The 17,361-nt window shown below is 30.5% G+C and overlaps 4 protein-coding genes across 4 annotated transcripts; 2 read left to right on the top strand and 2 right to left on the bottom strand.

Annotated features, from left to right (window-relative positions):
- Positions 1–626: 626 nt before the first annotated feature.
- On the bottom strand, positions 627–3,896 carry LOC124544509. Its single transcript, XM_047123104.1, has 5 exons — positions 3,638–3,896; positions 2,332–2,503; positions 1,511–1,731; positions 994–1,124; positions 627–851 (listed from the first exon to the last, which is right to left on the bottom strand). The coding sequence occupies exons 1-5, from the start codon at positions 3,767–3,769 to the stop codon at positions 668–670; spliced, it is 840 nt and encodes a 279-aa protein (XP_046979060.1). The 5' UTR covers positions 3,770–3,896; the 3' UTR covers positions 627–667.
- Positions 3,897–4,166: 270 nt separating this feature from the next.
- On the top strand, positions 4,167–6,845 carry LOC124544498. Its single transcript, XM_047123089.1, has 5 exons — positions 4,167–4,430; positions 4,953–5,139; positions 5,595–5,815; positions 5,967–6,100; positions 6,622–6,845. Exons 1-5 carry the CDS (start codon positions 4,278–4,280, stop codon positions 6,791–6,793), a joined length of 867 nt encoding a protein of 288 aa, XP_046979045.1. The 5' UTR covers positions 4,167–4,277; the 3' UTR covers positions 6,794–6,845.
- Positions 6,846–10,108: 3,263 nt separating this feature from the next.
- LOC124544220 lies at positions 10,109–11,189 on the top strand. The gene is made up of 2 exons (XM_047122685.1): positions 10,109–10,334; positions 10,412–11,189. The coding sequence occupies exons 1-2, from the start codon at positions 10,268–10,270 to the stop codon at positions 10,744–10,746; spliced, it is 402 nt and encodes a 133-aa protein (XP_046978641.1). The 5' UTR covers positions 10,109–10,267; the 3' UTR covers positions 10,747–11,189.
- A 774-nt stretch (positions 11,190–11,963) lies between these two features.
- Positions 11,964–16,914, bottom strand: LOC124544219 (protein ARV1). Its single transcript, XM_047122684.1, has 7 exons — positions 16,631–16,914; positions 16,289–16,408; positions 15,871–16,004; positions 15,277–15,413; positions 14,877–14,948; positions 14,037–14,204; positions 11,964–13,608 (listed from the first exon to the last, which is right to left on the bottom strand). The coding sequence occupies exons 1-7, from the start codon at positions 16,718–16,720 to the stop codon at positions 13,496–13,498; spliced, it is 834 nt and encodes a 277-aa protein (XP_046978640.1). The 5' UTR covers positions 16,721–16,914; the 3' UTR covers positions 11,964–13,495.
- Between the last annotated feature and the right edge of the window lie 447 nt (positions 16,915–17,361).

Here is a 17,361-nt window from a genome sequence, read left to right as displayed (position 1 = left end):
TTTAGATTTGTAATGTTTCTTTAAACCTTTGTAAAAGTACAAATTTTATACCTCTTAAAAATTCTTATCTTTTATTTAATTCAATATGTGGTATTCATTTTTCCGTCCAGAATTATCTTCTCTGTGATTATAAGTATATTATAATCCATACATAAACATTTTTTATTGGTTGTGATGGTACGATATTGTTATTAATAATAAATTGTTACATGGGTAATTGTAACTTTGTAATGTTTGTAATAAATGTACATATTAAATGTGTTTTTTTAAACAAACAACATACTCTGGGGATTTTGCAATGATGCAGTTAAGTATGTAAGCAATATGTGTGAGACAAATCTTTCAATTTGGTTATGAACAAATACGATCTAACTTGAGCAGAATTTTACACACACCTGCTGATGTTAGTGCTGGCGACAATACAATCTGGCATACTTAATTTGATTCGTTTTATTACACAATTTTAATTAAAGTGTGTTGCTTAAATCTGACGAAATATTTTAAATAGATAATATCAAACTCATTAATAAGAAGAATTTCAAATATGTTCAAACAAAATGCAAGTCAATTGTACAATTTTTTTTTTATTTTCACTTGTTTGTTATCTTAAATAATTTATGCCTGTTAAAATTATTACAAAACACACACCAGAAGCTTGGTAGCTACGCTAAAGATTGAGAGGTTTACGAGGTTCCCGTCCACCAGCTGCTGGGTTAAAATGTTTGGTATATATGCTCACAGTATGATGAGGCCTCCGAGGGAAGAAGACCCTTTGCCCTGCATCGTCAATAAATTCACTAAAATCCATAAACCATTCTCGTTTCATTCCACATTTTTCACAGATTTTTGACCTGCAATTAAATTCATACAGTCATGAAACAGAAATAATTATTTGATGAAGAATATAAGCCAAAAGATTATTATCAAATTAAATATACCCTAAATCCTTGATCAAATTGCTAAATATTCTATCAAAGGCGCAGTTGTACATACGTGTATTGACTGACAGCAATGACTTGAACGAGAGGATGACGGAGTTCCTCAGCATGGTTGAGAACTGTACGCAACAGAAGTGTTCCGACACCCTGACCAGCTACATCGGATGAGGTCCCCAGTATCTCCACCTTAATTCAATATAATCATTTCACCTTAGGTTGATTATCACAATCTCATTCCGATCCGTTCAGTAGCTTTCAAGGGATTGACGCACAAAGAAAAACAAAATCATTATAAATCACTTCTATGTAGACCTACACGCTGCTGTAGCTACGTTGCACATACATTTTATTGAATGATAATGCTTAGAGAAAATTATCTGGAATATTAATGGTACAAATATCATGTCAAAATATTAAGCGAGTTTTTGGGTCATGAGCGTTCAAAAAGTAAACCATTATCTTTTTAAAGATATAGATAAAATATTATTGTGAATGTAACCTAAACCATATATTATATGAAATAAAATGTATGAATAAATCATTGTTATTTCATTATAAAGATGAAAACTTACATCATAAAGATAGCTAACATTGTACTTGTTAAACAAATTGGGAGTTTTCAAGCAGTGTGCTATGAAGTACATTCGGTGCCTCTCAGGTCTAGATGATGTAAAATGCGCCCACTCCTCTAACTCGTTTACCATCCAAGGGTATGTTTTGTTAGCAACGCTTACACCAACCAGCTTTCTCTCTTTTGTGCGCTGAATGTATTCATATGCCAAAAGACGGTCACCTACAAAGCATTAAAACCTTTTTTGAAAGCCTCCTTAGCCAATTCGTGTGATATCATCCAAATTTTATAAAAAATATACAGGGTTATTGGTAACTTGACGTATTTCCGTTAGGCGTTAATAGGGATTAGTATTTGCAATCATTTTAACCCCTAAACAGATGATGCAAAAGTGAACCATTTCTGAGTTACCAGGTTTTTTAGCTTTTTTCCAAATTTGTCAAAAATGCAAATTAAAAATTATATTTAAAAAAAAGTATCAATAAAAATCTACTTTTTTCTTAGACGATAAGGCCATCTGGTGGTAATTGTCACATTATAATAGATATGAATCATATCCTATGTCGACATCGTCGAAGTAAGTCCTTTGTGTCTTTTGTAAAACTGACTAAATTTTTAACAGAGAACACTTTTTCAACTTATTTTGATTTTCATACGCTTTATATCAGGATTGATTGGGTCTAAGAATTTCTTTGAACACAATGTATGTATGTTGTTTACAATACAGCAATTCTCATCAAAAACCTAAGATTAAAGTGTAATTATTCTCTATTTGTAAGGCCCTCTCGGTGTAAATTATAGAAATTTAAATAACATAAGTACCAGAATTAGAATATTTGTCTGTAAGGACTTCAAGGTAGGTACAGTCGAGACACATCCAGAGACCCACAACGCTCGGTTCCCTCGGCCAGTAGTGAGAATAGAGAAATGATTTTATTAATTTTGCATGACTTGAATTTCCACGTTCCACCGAGACCGTGTTAATATTAAAACACTGAAAAATTAAGATCATATTACTCCTAACAAACAAAACAACAGCCTGTAAATTCCCACTGCTGGGCTAAAGGCCTCCTCTCCCTTTGAGGAGAAGGTTTGGAACATATTCCACCACGCTGTTCCAATGCGAGTTGGTGGAACACACATGTGGCAGAATTTCTATGAAATTTGTCACATGTAGGTTTCCTCACGATGTTTTCCTTTACCACTGAGCACGAGATGAATTATAAAGACAAATTTGAACCCGCAATCATCGGTTAAGATGCACGCGTTCTAACCACTGGGCCATCTCGATTTATTATTCCTAAAGATAGTTAAAATTTTATGGACATCGAGACTTCTGTTAGGGAACTTAGAAGCATAAAACTCAACTCAAACTCAAATGCTACTATCAACCGACTTCAAAAAGTAGGAGGTTATCAATTCGTGTGTATTTTTTTATGTTTGTTACCTTATAACTTTTCACTGGGTGAACCGATTTTGATAATTTCTTTTTTGTTTAAAAGCTAATGCCATGTGGTAACTATAACTACGTTATATAATCGTAAATACGACTTTTAAGTAGTCTAATATTTGTCATTTTATTTTACTTAGGACGACTCTAAAATATTTTGAATACACAATTATTTTTATTACTTTTTAGTGCATTAATTTGATTTAAAATTGTGTTTCGTTTGAAGTCGGTTTTTCTTTTTGTTAAAATTTTTGTTCATTCAATATAGAAGCATTACACTTACATACTTCTTCAAACACTAACACTGGTTCGGAAGTCTCGGAGTCTTTCCAGGGTATGGCGAAAGAACTTAGTTTCTTTTTTGTCTATTTTATTGTTAAGGTACCATGCTCAAAATGATGTTAAGTACTTTATGATAACATACAGACTTACCTATTTTATTATATTAGTTCTACTACTATTACTTGTAGTGTAGGTTAGTTTGAATTTAACTTTTGAACTGTTTTTTATATCGAACAACTTTTAGAACTAATACACTATTGGCACTGTTTTGAAGGTATTCTAATCTAAGGTAATATTAATAGGTGATGAAAATTAAGTTAAACAAGCAGTTGGATAGTATGTAATAATTTGAACTTAGGTGATTGCTATAGTCAAATGCAATTAAAATACTCATACCGGCTTTTTGTCTGGGATAAAGCACTCGTCACATGCTGACGACTTGGTAAATCGTTTGATTGGCAAATTGATGCGGGGCTGTACACACCGCTCCACCAGCATGGCATACTTCAATATTCTATAGCAATTCATTGTTGCAAATTTTCGATCATTGCTGGGATTTCTGTCCTCATTTTTTATGTTAGTTTATGAAATTTTGTATTTAGCTGGATATTTTTTTGCTAAATCATTTTCTGAATTCTTTCATCATGTTTAATAATTTTTGTCATTATAGTGTCATTTAAAAAACTTTGAAAATAGTATCATAAAAAGCAAAACAATTATAACTTTTATTTTGGAAAAAAAATTAGAAAAAAAATATTCAGCAGGAACTTAAATTCTAAAGAAAATCTATTGTTTTTTTTTTTTTAATATTTGAATTTTTTTATTATAAATTTATATTTGATATACAATCTTTAAATACAATTCGATAATAAATAGTCCATTTTTAATTATAAAAAAAAATCAGTCAGATCAGCTGTCACCAAGCGGCCATGTCATATTAAATAATTATTTATATCAAACCTAATAATAAAAAAAGCTGAAAATGTTACACCGGAAACATAAATAGTTATAATTATTCCCCACATCACCGCTTACAATGACGTTAATAATCAGTTTCCTCAAATTATTATCGACAAAGAATATTTTCTCCAAGATGCCGACGTGTAAAGTTAAAACGGTCAATTTATGTGAATTCAAGCGAAATTACGCCGATAAGACCAAAGCTGATTCAAAATCGAAGCAAATAATGGTTAGTTGATAATTATTATTCCCCTAACATTTGACGAAATTTTTATTAGTAATTTCGGTAAAAAAATGTTAACCTAATAGCCGATAGGGTGTAGTAACTCCCCTCGCAGAAATTATTATTCAATATACATATGTATATTCGAGTCAAGATGGTCCAGTGGTTAGAATGCGTGCATCTTAAACGATGATTGCGGTTCACAGACAGGCAACACTGAATATTCATATGCTTAATTTGTGTGCACATCTCGTGCTCATTGGTGAAGGAAAACACCGTGAAGAAACTTGCATGTGTCTGATTTCATAGAAATTCTGCCACATGTGCATTCCTCCGACCCGCATTGGAACAGCGTGATGGGATATGTTCCAAACCTTCTCCTCAAAGGGAGAGAAGGCCTTAGCCCAGCAGTGGGAAACTGACAGGCTGTTGTTGTTGAAAAAAATTACCTATGAATAAAAAGTTTCTATACATCTTTTCAGTATGATATATTTTGTATTCACACATTAAGTTATACTGTTTGAGTAGGTACAAGGTACAGAAGACGAGCCCAGGATGCGAGTACGCCGTGCCCGACCCGCAGATGTGCCTCGTATCCTTCGATTTGTACGGGAAAACTCTCGGCTGGCTTGGCCAGGTCTCGTCAACAAGACGCCTGGCTCCAACAATTATAACGTCGTGTTATCTGATTACATCGCCAGAACCTTAGCTCAAGGTATTATAATCTCTTTTGTTGACCATAAAAAAAAATCATCAAATATTGTTGAAAGAAAGATGAAGTAGTTTTTAACATTTGAATATTGTCTCTTATTAAAATTTGATATCTTTGATGTATATTCAAAAATAAGTATGAGTGATAGAGATCATTGGAAACTGTATATAGGCTGATGGGACTACCACAGTGCGAGGTGGCCTATTTGTCAAACTTCGTAATTTAAATTATAATATAGAATTTATAAATATAATTTAAATTGAGTTAAAATTTAATGAATTCGAAACATTATGCACGATTTTGTTTGATCCTTGCAATTGAGTTAAAATATAATGAATTCGAAACATTATGCACGGCTTTGTTTGATCCTTGCAATTGCAGATGAACAATTTAATAAGCAAAATAATTTAATTATATTTATTTACGAACATTCCATTTTCCTGACTAAATTATACCAGGTCACTCAATGCTAGCGGAACAACAAGAGGCCAAACGCGGCTGGTCACAGATCCGAGGTCTCGCAATAAGTACTTCAGTGTGTCCTTGGGACGCAACCATGTTGGAGAAATGGGCTCGCTGTATGCGTTGTTCTCGATCACGAAAACTAATGTTGTTTACAGCACATTGTTTGAGAGCGCCAGCCTTACATGACAAATACGACGTGCATACTATATTACAAGTAAGTTCATTCGCCAATTGTAAAAAACGCTCACAAAAAACAAAACAGCATAAAAACGATATACTTGAAGTGCGAGGCTTAGTAAATTAATGTTTATCATGCAATGTAATTATTGGGCCAATAAATAATATCCCTTTTATTTTATTCATAGGTACTATTAATGGTACCACCAGATATCCCAAGAGCGACGGAGATTATTCATATGCTTGCCAAAAACTCCATTCAGAGGGGACGAGATTCAGGATTTCAAGTTCTACGCTTCGATGTGACTGACAATAACCTAATGTTAGTAGTCATAGCACTCCTTATGCTTTTCTTAAATACGACAAGGTTTTGTAAAATAAAGACTATTTGTTTTGTAAATTTTTCTTTGTGGTAGGGCCCGTCTGGGTAGGTACCACCCACTCACCAGTTGTTCTGCCGCCAAATAACAGTACTCAGTATTGTTGTATTCCGGTTTGAAGGGTGAGTGAGCCATTGTAACTACAGGCACAAGGGACATGACATCTTGGTTCCCAAGGTTGGTGGCACATTGACGATGTAAGGAATAGTTAATATTTCTTACAGCGTCATTGTCTATGGTTGATGGTGACCACTTACCATCAGGTGGCCTATATGCTCGTCCGCCAATCTATTCCATAAAAACAAACAAAAAAACAATAAAAAAACAACTGATCGAACTCATTACGTCGAAAAAAGTAAAACCGAACTTCGTTTAAAAGTCATTCGAAAAGTTAATTACAATAAGACACATTCAGGCATATTTAATTCTACAGGTTTATTTACAAATCATTTTCTTTTCACAGAGCAAAAGTGTTGGATGAACTACGATTAAAAAAAGAATATGAATTAAACTTTGAAGTTCTTCCGAATTCTATAAAATTAGCTTCGAACGACACGCCAAGTAGTGAAGAAGCGGCTGAAAAAGGAAAAACAATTAAAGTTTATACAGCCTTTCCCAATACAGGAAAAACTTGACTCTTAATATAGCAACTTGATTGAATCGAAATTGGAACTGACGGTTTGGTGATAGCTGAAAATATACAGAATTCGCTGAATACAAATACAATCGTTTTATTTCTAATGTCAAATAACGATGCAATCGTTTCATATCGAAATCAAAATATACTTTATTCGAGTAGGCTTTCACAATATTTTTGAAATCATCATTTTACACAATGTAACTGCATGTCAAATTAAACCAGCAGGAAAGCTACTGGTTTTCTTTGAATTTTTGATCCCTTAGATACTTGTTATAAAAATATTGAAATCTTCGAATGATATTTGAATATATAAACATGAAGATTTGTAAAAATGTATGCTTTCCTAGACTACTCATCCGATGGTGATGAAACTGGTAAGTTCGGTAAAGGCCATGACCCAAATGATGTAAGATAGTTTTCTACGCCCTTTTTCTATTGCCCTTCAATATAAAACCTTTTTATAAAGATTCTAATTTATACACGTGAAATCGCGGTAGCTTACAATAAAAAAACAAAAGTAAACGTGTAGTAAAAAAACCAGCATGACCAAAAATCACGAATAAAACCGCGAGTTTCGATTATAACATCGAAATATAATATAATCGTTTATATAATACGTAATAACAACCACATTATTATAAAAATAATCAACACATTAATCATAGATACGATATTTAAATGGACTACGTAATATGAGACAGTTCGCGGATCACTGCACACGGTATAGAACCACAAATACGTTTCCAATGAGCTATTTGCGACATATTATCATTTCGTGCTTTCTGTTCTTTAAATCTCGATTACAAAATTAAATCACGTCTATATTTGTGAATCGCCATTCGCAACAATGGGTATCCGTTGAAATTTCGCCCTCGAAATATTTTGGCAACGACGACGGATTTTCCAACAATTATTGCAAGTGCTTACGTAATTGCAAATTATGTCTATCAAGTTAAATAAAATGCTTTTTGTATTAAATCTCTCAATTAATATCCAAATTTATCGGTCTTTTGTTTGTCTTCATGAATGATGCATTTATACCTTTTTGAAAACGAACTTCGATAACTAAATAAAAGTTTCGACCACGAGAAATACTTATTATGTGTATACAACAACTGCCTGTCAATTTCCCACAGCTGGGCTAAGGCCTCCTCTCCCTTTGAGAAGAAGGTCTCAATAAATCTAGGATCAAGGAAATCTCGGATCGTCAATATGTGTATCAAATATAAAAATAAATAAGAAGACCTTTTTTATATAATAAAGAAAACTGGTAACCGAAGATGGTGACGATTTCCGAGGTTTTAGTATATTTAAAACGAGATTTGTCTGTAAAACCTAAAAACTGTACTGTAGCAATATTTCAATGCATTTGAGTAATAAGATTAAAAGAAAATTGTAAATAAAATAGTTAGTCTATAAACAATAGGTAAGAAGTAAGTGAGAAGCATTGTACTGGAGCTGGCGTCGTGTTGTGAAACACTTCGCGGTTGCAATCAACCGTTATATAAAATACAAGATTTGAACTACAATGTGGAGTTCGTAAACGGTGCGCTACTGACTGACGGAACAGTTTTTGTTAATTTATAGGTAAAAACTCAGAGACGTGACAAAGATTTATGTGGTTAACGTCGTTTTTGTTTAAATTCAATAATTAACCAAATTATCCAAGAACCATTACTTTTTAAAGCTATTTTTACTGAGAATAAAAAAAAATACGTATTGCTGTTAGCGAATAATATTTTTTAGACTTTAAATTATTTTAGAGCAATAATGGAATTAAGGCTACTTGCATTGGGTTTTTTGCACCTGGCTTTAGCTATGCCGGCTATAACGCTTCATGATTTGGAAATGGTCGATGACACCATGTCAGTTGGGTCATATGTCAGGGAAACCAGGGCTGCACCCGTAAGTACCCACTATTAATTATTTCAACCTTATACTTATTTATTGCATTGGATGGCATTTAAAATATGTTATATTTTAGCATTAAATATTATAAGAAATATAATTATATTACATATATTGAACCTACCAAAAGGAAACGAAATTAAAATCAAAAGTAATAGTAATTTATTTAACAAATAAACAATTTATATTTATCGTCACAAATCTTTCAGCCAGCAAATTTTCACAAAAGTTACGAAAGCGAAGGTGACGGAGAGATTGGATATTCCAGAAAGAAGACTGGCGGCGGCAAGAAAGGTTACCAACATTTCGATTCCTACCACAAGAAGGCCGGAGACAATTATGAGCTAGAAACTCAAGACTCGTTTGGACAAGATGAAGAAGGCCACAAAGGAGCCCACAGTCATCCTCAAGAGAAAAGAGGTGGATATAGCACAATATTCGTTTTACGACCATTCAAAATTTTAAGTCGATACTTTTGATAATTTTCTAAGTAGATTTATTTAATTTTTGTCTCAATCCAAAATGTATCGCAGTATGAAGTAATTAACTGACTTAAAGAGATGCAAGTAGTAGTGTTTTAAAATGAGTTAGGTGTCATAAATTTATTTCATCCAATATATAAATTATTCTAGAGAAATATCGTGAAGAGGATCCAGAAGCTGAAGAAGAAGAACAAGAAAAAGTTGAAAAGCCAGCGAAAGACCACGAAGAACTAAGGTATGATCAAAGGAATATTTAATATTTTTGTGATTTTACGATTTTATTTAAGAGCTTATGTTTTCTTTTGACGTAGAATATTTAAAAAGCTTAGAGTTCATTAACAAAAAGATTAAAAGTTGCAATAAAAATAGACTAGTATAATAGTATTCTGTGATATATTTTTTATTTTTAAATAGAGAGGGTCCTCATGATGGCAATGGCGGAGTAGAAGCTGTAGGTCACGATCCTGCTGACTACATTCTTCCAGAAAAGTATACTTACGGCACTGGAGATGAATATAATTTCTAAATTAAATGTAACGTCTTTTAAATGTATTAGAACACATTATCGTACAAAGTGTATCTAATAAGAGAAGGCAAATTTAAACACAATTAAATTAACCAAAGACTTAAAATTTGTTATTATTATTTAATATATAAATTAAGAAGATTGTTTGAAGATGAAATTTAATATATTATTTGTTATAATTCGAATTGTGTCTTTTGAAAATTGTATTAAACAGTCATTTTCTTCAAAATGATTTATAAATAAATTATGAAATATTATTATTGTTTTATTTTAAACTCGGTATTAACAAAACGTTATTCTTAATTTAAAAAAAAAAAACACAGACTGAATAACTGTCGATATAAGCCAGAGCAGAAAAAAAAAAAACTTTAGACATAGACAGTCTGCAGTCACTGTTGAGTGACATTTTGATTTTGACAATATGACAATTGACATTTGTTTTGCTTGCGCGACGAAGTCGAATAAAGATTCACCGAAAGCGAAATAGACAAAAACTGCTTAATCCCGTTAAAATTTGTGATGTGAGTCCTCAAGAGACCTATACACGAGAAATATGGGTATCAAAATCGTTGATATTATTGCAACAATAATAATAAATTTCATATCTTACGCATACACGGGTAAGTACCTAAACAATTATTTAATTGAATCAATTCATTCAGGACGTGATATTCGAGAACTTTATTCTTTTTAACAGAGCATATCCTGTTCTGCAACACAAGCCAGTTGTATAGCTGCCCAGGGAATAATCAAGTATGCAATGGAACGTCAAATGAATGCTATTGTTTAGAACAGTATGTCAGGAATGGAGACGACTGCGTCGCTGAATCAGAGTCATCGTCGAATCACGACGCTACAGCCGCCGTTGTTTCAATATTCACAATAGCTCTCGTCGTTTCTGGCCTGGTTTTAGTCATTAGGAAATATAATTTGATTGAATATATTCATCAAAAGATTAATTTAAAAAGAAGTAACGATGTTATGTATGAGGATGTGATGATAGGACAAGACGATCCACCATTGGTCCCGTAATCTCAACTCGATCGGTCATAATTTATTTGTTTAGATATTAATAGCAACAAAATTTGAATATTTATATACCAAGCTATGTATTGAGTAATATGATTTATACTATAATTTTCCTGTTTGTTGAATATATAATAATTATTATAAATTTAGATTATATTGTTTAATTTTAATTGGGTATTATTTATTTCTATTTCTTTGGAAAGTTGCTTTATAAATATACTAAACAATTGTAATGATACAACAGTAAAACCATAGATTAATTCTTTATTACAGCAGTTTTATAAAAAATGAAAAGTTTTAGAAAACCTATTATAATTTCTATCAGTAATAAAAATTTAATTCTTATGAAATTCATATGCTTTAAGGGACAAATTGAAATTAAAGAATATAAGTGTAATTAAAATCTCACTTTACAAATTACAACTGTGTACAACTAGAATGGTAAGAATGTTCGTAACATTAATCACTTGGAAAACAATTGCAATTATATAGTCGAAAAACTAACCCAGGTGCCTAACACTAATGGCATAATCACAATACCCACTATAAATTCTTTCATATAGAAAATTGTTATTTGCTTGGTAAATAAATATTTAATTCTTTGTACATAAGTGTTATATAAAACGAATGTAATTAAAAATGATAAAAAGGGTTGTTCACATTCTTAAATAAATTTAAAATAGATCTGTTGAATCTTTAATAATTTATAAAGTGTATGATGAAATAAGCTATAATAATTTATAATAAATACACTTGCCATTTCCTTAACCTTCATAAATATATTTAGCGTAGTGAATGTAACATTAGCCTCTATAATGGTGATTATTATACTTTATCGCTTGAGCTCAATTTCACCAAAGACTGTTGTGGTAACGATAACCAACTTTGTTCCTTATAATTTTTAGTAAAGAATAATTACTATATGAATATATTTAATATTAAAAACTATTATATGTTTTCCCTCTGAAAATTTTACAAGGAACAGAATAATAAAACACATTTATAATTATTTTTGACAGCTTGTATTATGTCTCTCTACAAGGGCCACCGGTTTGGTTATGAATGATAATAATTTTGGCGAAATCATAAAACTGTCTCAAACAAATTGCCTAAACCAATTTTATTTGTATGTTGTGAATGATAAGCAGCTAGTTCAATCTTTTAAGACATTTTTTTAACGATGTTATGTTATAGTAGGTAGTTGTGATTTTTTTTTTTATAATTTAATATAGTCAAACATGCACAAAATATTATGCCAAGCATAGATATTAGTTATATATTTTTATTTTTATCTGTCTTTAAAAATACTAAATAACAGTTTTGATGATGAAATACATTGAAGGTGACTTGTGTTTAGTGACATTGGATGTTTTAAAAATAGATTCTTTGTCTTACATGTAATGTAATAAAGTCTGCACATTGTTTATGCAAAATGCAAACTCATCTAATACTTTGCTTTGAAATATAATATTACTTTATCAATACTTGTCTATATGTACATGTATGACACATAGTCTAATATAACAATGATTTGTATTGATATTATCAACATTTATACATGGTTACTACAGAAACAATTAATTTTACTTATTAATTGCCATTTTTAGCGGCAATTGTGTCTTCAGTATGACACCTACCTGATGGTTCTTTGATAAAGTATCTTAGCATAGATCTCTCATATGCTTGCATAGTCAGTGATAAGTTAATGTTATGAATCCTCTTTAACATTTAAACTTGCCATGTGTAAAATTTCAAGAATTTATTCAAAGAAAAACTCAATGCATATGTCAACATCAATAAATAAGTATAATAATAAATTATATTTTAGGTTTATGCTATTTCAAATAAAGAATTCAAGGGTTATTTTAAAATAAAGAGTTATTATTTTGTCAATTTAAAATTTAAAATAAGGTTTCTTTAAACATTCCTTTTTTTATTCTAAGCTCGAATTGTATTTGAAATTTAGTCTTTCTTTTTTTTTTAAATAACAGTCATGTAATTAAATTTGAGGTGTCTTCCAGAGAAAAAAAAAATGGACAACTTTGATTATATTTTGTTTAGCTTCGATAATAATTAATTACGATTGATATGTATAAAAGTATATTTGTATGTTAATATAAGTACAGTTTTAATAAAGAATTACCAAGATGTAAATTGAATGTCAGATATATTTTGCAAAATAAATACTCTGTGATATTGCAAATATATTTATTTTATTTACTACAAAGAATATTTACATAATATTTACAATTAAATTTGGTAAGGCTCAAATATCAATTTTAGCAATAAATATGTAAACAAAGTTAGTTTTCTTGTTTTTAAGGTAAGTGAGTCAGTATATTTGCAAGACTTAAAGGATGGCTTACCAATAGGTGGCAAATTTTCACATCCTAAAATGAATAAATAAGCCAGTTTATTTTAATTTGTATTTAAACATTGACAGGATCCTTCAAATAATCTGTTCTAATTCCTTATCTATCACAAATAATACATTTGTGGATTAAGTTAACTCATAAGGTACTAGTTTAGTTCGAATATTCATTTGTTTAAATTGTTAAGCTGTCATTTGTTACATAAAGAGAATGTATCGGCATTAAATATGTGTAATGTTGATGTTTTATTGTATGAAATTTTTCACTTTTCTTAGGTATTTAAAAGAAAATAAAACTTATTAGGCAATTCATAGTTAGCTAGTATGTCACAATATTACTTTTTGGCGTTAAGTGTTATTTTCATTTGCCGCTTGTTATTGTTATCTTGTTATTTTTCTTATAAACGGCGTCATGTGGAACGTAGTCAAGTATTTGATACAGTAACTGATAGTGAGGACTATCGCAGTCACTATTTTAGGGCTCTCATATAACACTGAAACGAGATAGGTTTTTGTTATCATTAAACATCAATAAATTTCATTTTAGAGACTCATTTTCTCATTCGAGACTTCATTTTAAGACTAATACCCATAGCTTTAAAAACAATTGTGAGTTGTTAGCTCATATTATCAATTAGCATACATCTGTCCAGTGTGCAAGCATTTTGTGAAAAGGGGCAGAAACTTGCATTGAAATATTATTTCCCCTTATCTATACTCTGTTTTCATACCTTTGAAGGTTGATGGTGAATGCTGATAAATAAATGGCCGATGACTACTGATAATCAGCTGACCTTTTGTTATTCAAATAATCTAATAAACAAATATCTGAAAGAACGATGACCGTTCAAAGTTTCACAATACTGTGCTCTGTTTTGTTACCGGTTTAATTCCTAATATAACAAGCTGTAAGTTTGTTCACCTCGGAATGTGTTATAGAAGAAGATGAAACTGTACACGAAGACCATCAAGTAATGCAACAGCCTGGTAACGGGAGGGGTGTCAGAGTTACCCCACACTAGCATGGGTAGCGTGAACAGTAGGCTCATGTTGGCCAACGAAAATGACTTCAGCACTCTTGCTAATGAAACTGGAATCAGTCAATTGAATAATCGTCATTATTTTAAATAAAATAGTATTAATTTCTAGAATTTTTGAAAAAAAAGTCAAAGTATTTTTATTTCATTTCTTTTATCCGGGATCTCATGAAGTGCAGCTGTATAAGCAATAAAAGCAATAAGAGAATCCTTTACAAAATCCTTTACCTTTTTTCATAAACCCTTTTTGGGCTAATGATTTTAACTTTATCCTTTAAGGTAAAAATCATTAGCCCAAAAAGGGTTTATGAAATCTATTAAACAAGGGTTCCATAAATTACTGGCGCCACTGTCGCTATACAATATCTTCTTGTAATAAGGCATTTATTGATTTCATTGAAGGAGACATTAAGACACATTCTAATTCCTCTCTCATTCAAATTAATATGATTTCGGGGGCACATTTTATACAGAAAATTATCCTTCCCAGTACACTCCTTTAAATGACTAAAACTATTAACTTCTCGGTAGGGCTTTGTTTATGCCTGTCTTCTTAAGTACCACTATCAGTTGATAATATTCGGACAGGTTTACATTTGCGGTATTCCGCCAATAAGCAATACTTAAAAACAGTAACACAAATTTATTTTTACTTGTTACTTTACACAACATAGGTTAATTTGCTTTTACAAAAAATAATAATATTATATTATTATATATATTACCTTCATTTTGAAAACAAAATTTCTTAAACAGCTTCATTAACAAGTGAACTATTGTGATGAATACTATTATACCTGAAACAGATTATGATAAATGTACGATATACACATAGTAGCATGTTAAGAGAAACATAAGTATATATATTGCTGTTAGATGGCCAAGTGGTGGGGGGTAGAGGCATAAAGAAAGGAACTCACATTTAGATAGCTAGTATAATATAAAGCAGGCTGGGTACATAAGATACATAACACCTTAGTTCCCAATATTGAATATACATTGAGCATAAAAAAATGTTTAAAATTTCTTATAGTGCCAGTATGTATGGGCTATGGTGACCACTTACCAATTCGTTTATTGGCCAGTTCCTCTAGCTATGCACCTATACAAATGATATGTACATACCGGTAAATATGGACAAGAATTGAATGTAAAAGTCTTTCTCCCATATAAAGAGATCCAAGGATTCCTTCTCCTCATATGCCCAGCCCTTACAATCACTCATCCAAGGCTCTGGTACTGATATATTTATTGGTAAAGAACTGAAAAATATATATATACACAATATTAGACAGCAACTCTTTATCACTGACTAATAGTGTTTATTAAAGAAATAGTAGCTAATAAATGTTCCACTGCTTGCCTCATCCACCACACTGCTGAGATACAAGTTGGTTAATATACTATTTGGCAGAATTTTATTGAAATTAGACACATTTACAAGATATAAGGTAAACAAAAAATAAGCACTAGAAAATTTAGTTGAGGAACCTACAATCTGAAATGAAATCTAGAATGAATGCATTCTATCAATTGGGCCATCTCAACAAATAATTAAGACATATAATAGTTACATGTACGAGGGCCAGATTTCGAAATACACAATGCATACATTAACTCACTGACTCTATTAGAACAACTTTTTGATTAATACCAAATTGAAAAAATATATTACCAATATAATTATTACTAATATATTTAAAAAATAATAATACTTACATATAAGTAGAATTAATTGTACTATTATTTTTGATATTGCATACTGTATTAATAGCTATATTAAAGAGACTATCATTCCGCCATACTCCATATGTTTCCAACATTATGAGAATTATAAATAGCTTCCAATATGACTGAAAAAAATTGTAAATAATTTTATCTCAAATAATAAAGAAAATTACCAGAAAGCTTTTATCCATTCTTTATTAAAGATCTATACAATTTAGTATACAATTAGACAATATTAGCTCAACTAATTGCTGTAATTTTGACTGAACCTGTTACAAGCACTTTTCAATTGTCATTTAACAACTAAGTGATGTGACTCTACCACCAGTTCAGAAAGTACATTCTAAGGAGAAGAACCGGCAAGATACTCAGTAGTTAACCAATTAAATCAATAATTTTCAATACCCACCTTAAATTCAGTGTTATAAATAATATGCCGTTGTGCTTCCTTAGACATTAGAACTAGATCAATCATTACAATCACTGGATCATATTCTATGTATTTGTCTATCACTCCTTTACAACTCTCCTGAAATGAAATTAGTTTTTTTTTTTAATATTTCCTCTATAACTATACAAAATTAAGCATTTTTATAACTTGTATAAAATTTACTTTTCTTAGTTTCATTACTACATGCCAGAATATGTTTTTTTTTCTCTTTGATACATATAATTTCAGTTCTTGTTTCATAGTACTGTTTACCAACTTTCATAAAACTGTTTAAAATATTCCCATACTTCAAATACTTACACATTTTGTTAATTTTAAAACAGAAGGCCCATATGTTTTATACAGGGCACTGGCAGCAACGCCACAATTTACACATTTATATGAATTCATCTTAATAACATTTAATATTTTCTCACTTTAGTATTACATCTCTTTTTCTACAATTTAATTACAAAAAAATCATTTATTAATTATATTTTTTACTAATACAAGACAGTGAAACATCTTTATAAGCTTTGTTTATATAAAACAAGGACTTATCATAAATTCTAAAGGCACATTTTAAAAATATTTTGTTGGTTTGTTGATATTTTCGACCACCAGTTTTTGACATTGACATTTAATAAGAGAGTTGTCAACTTGAAAAAAACTTTATTTCATTCTTATAATATAACTGTAATCTTTTAATGTATGTTTTTTTATCACAATGTTAAGATCATTACATTAAAATATGAGTTATTTAAAGTATTCTTAATTCAGCCACCAAGAGTTTTGAAGAAGGATTTAATATTATAGAATTTGTTTACAATCAATGGTTATAATATTATGAATAAAGCTAATCATTTTTTGGTGAAATATATAGGTACATAATTATGTTATCATATTGTATTAATAATAGTTAGTGAAACATTCCCTACACTGCGTGACAAGTTAATGGTAAAGTGAATATTATTTATTTGTTGATATTTTGTCAAAGTGGCTTCATTAAATCAGTTAATAAAAGCCAAATATATAAAGTCTCAATAAGTATC

Source organism: Vanessa cardui, chromosome 4 (genome assembly GCF_905220365.1).
Source record: "Vanessa cardui chromosome 4, ilVanCard2.1, whole genome shotgun sequence".
NCBI lineage: Eukaryota > Metazoa > Arthropoda > Insecta > Lepidoptera > Nymphalidae > Vanessa > Vanessa cardui.
The sequence above is the reverse complement of the archived record's forward strand: the minus strand, read 5'-3'. Positions and strand labels throughout refer to the sequence as shown.

Coding starts and splice junctions, on each gene's coding strand:
- LOC124544498 (XM_047123089.1), top strand. CDS start 4,278: ATGACGTTAATAATCAGTTTCCTCAAATTATTATCGACAAAGAATATT. Junction 4,431..4,952: donor CAAAATCGAAGCAAATAATG/GTTAGTTGATAA, acceptor CTGTTTGAGTAG/GTACAAGGTACAGAAGACGA. Junction 6,101..6,621: donor GTGACTGACAATAACCTAAT/GTTAGTAGTCAT, acceptor TTCTTTTCACAG/AGCAAAAGTGTTGGATGAAC.
- LOC124544509 (XM_047123104.1), bottom strand. CDS start 3,769: ATGAATTGCTATAGAATATTGAAGTATGCCATGCTGGTGGAGCGGTGT. Junction 1,125..1,510: donor ATGTTAGCTATCTTTATGAT/GTAAGTTTTCAT, acceptor TATTGAATTAAG/GTGGAGATACTGGGGACCTC. Junction 852..993: donor ATTGCTGTCAGTCAATACAC/GTATGTACAACT, acceptor ATTTAATTGCAG/GTCAAAAATCTGTGAAAAAT.
- LOC124544220 (XM_047122685.1), top strand. CDS start 10,268: ATGGGTATCAAAATCGTTGATATTATTGCAACAATAATAATAAATTTC. Junction 10,335..10,411: donor CATATCTTACGCATACACGG/GTAAGTACCTAA, acceptor TCTTTTTAACAG/AGCATATCCTGTTCTGCAAC.
- LOC124544219 (XM_047122684.1), bottom strand. CDS start 16,720: ATGAATTCATATAAATGTGTAAATTGTGGCGTTGCTGCCAGTGCCCTG. Junction 16,409..16,630: donor TTTTAAAATTAACAAAATGT/GTAAGTATTTGA, acceptor ATTTCATTTCAG/GAGAGTTGTAAAGGAGTGAT. Junction 14,949..15,276: donor ATTCTTGTCCATATTTACCG/GTATGTACATAT, acceptor AATCTGTTTCAG/GTATAATAGTATTCATCACA.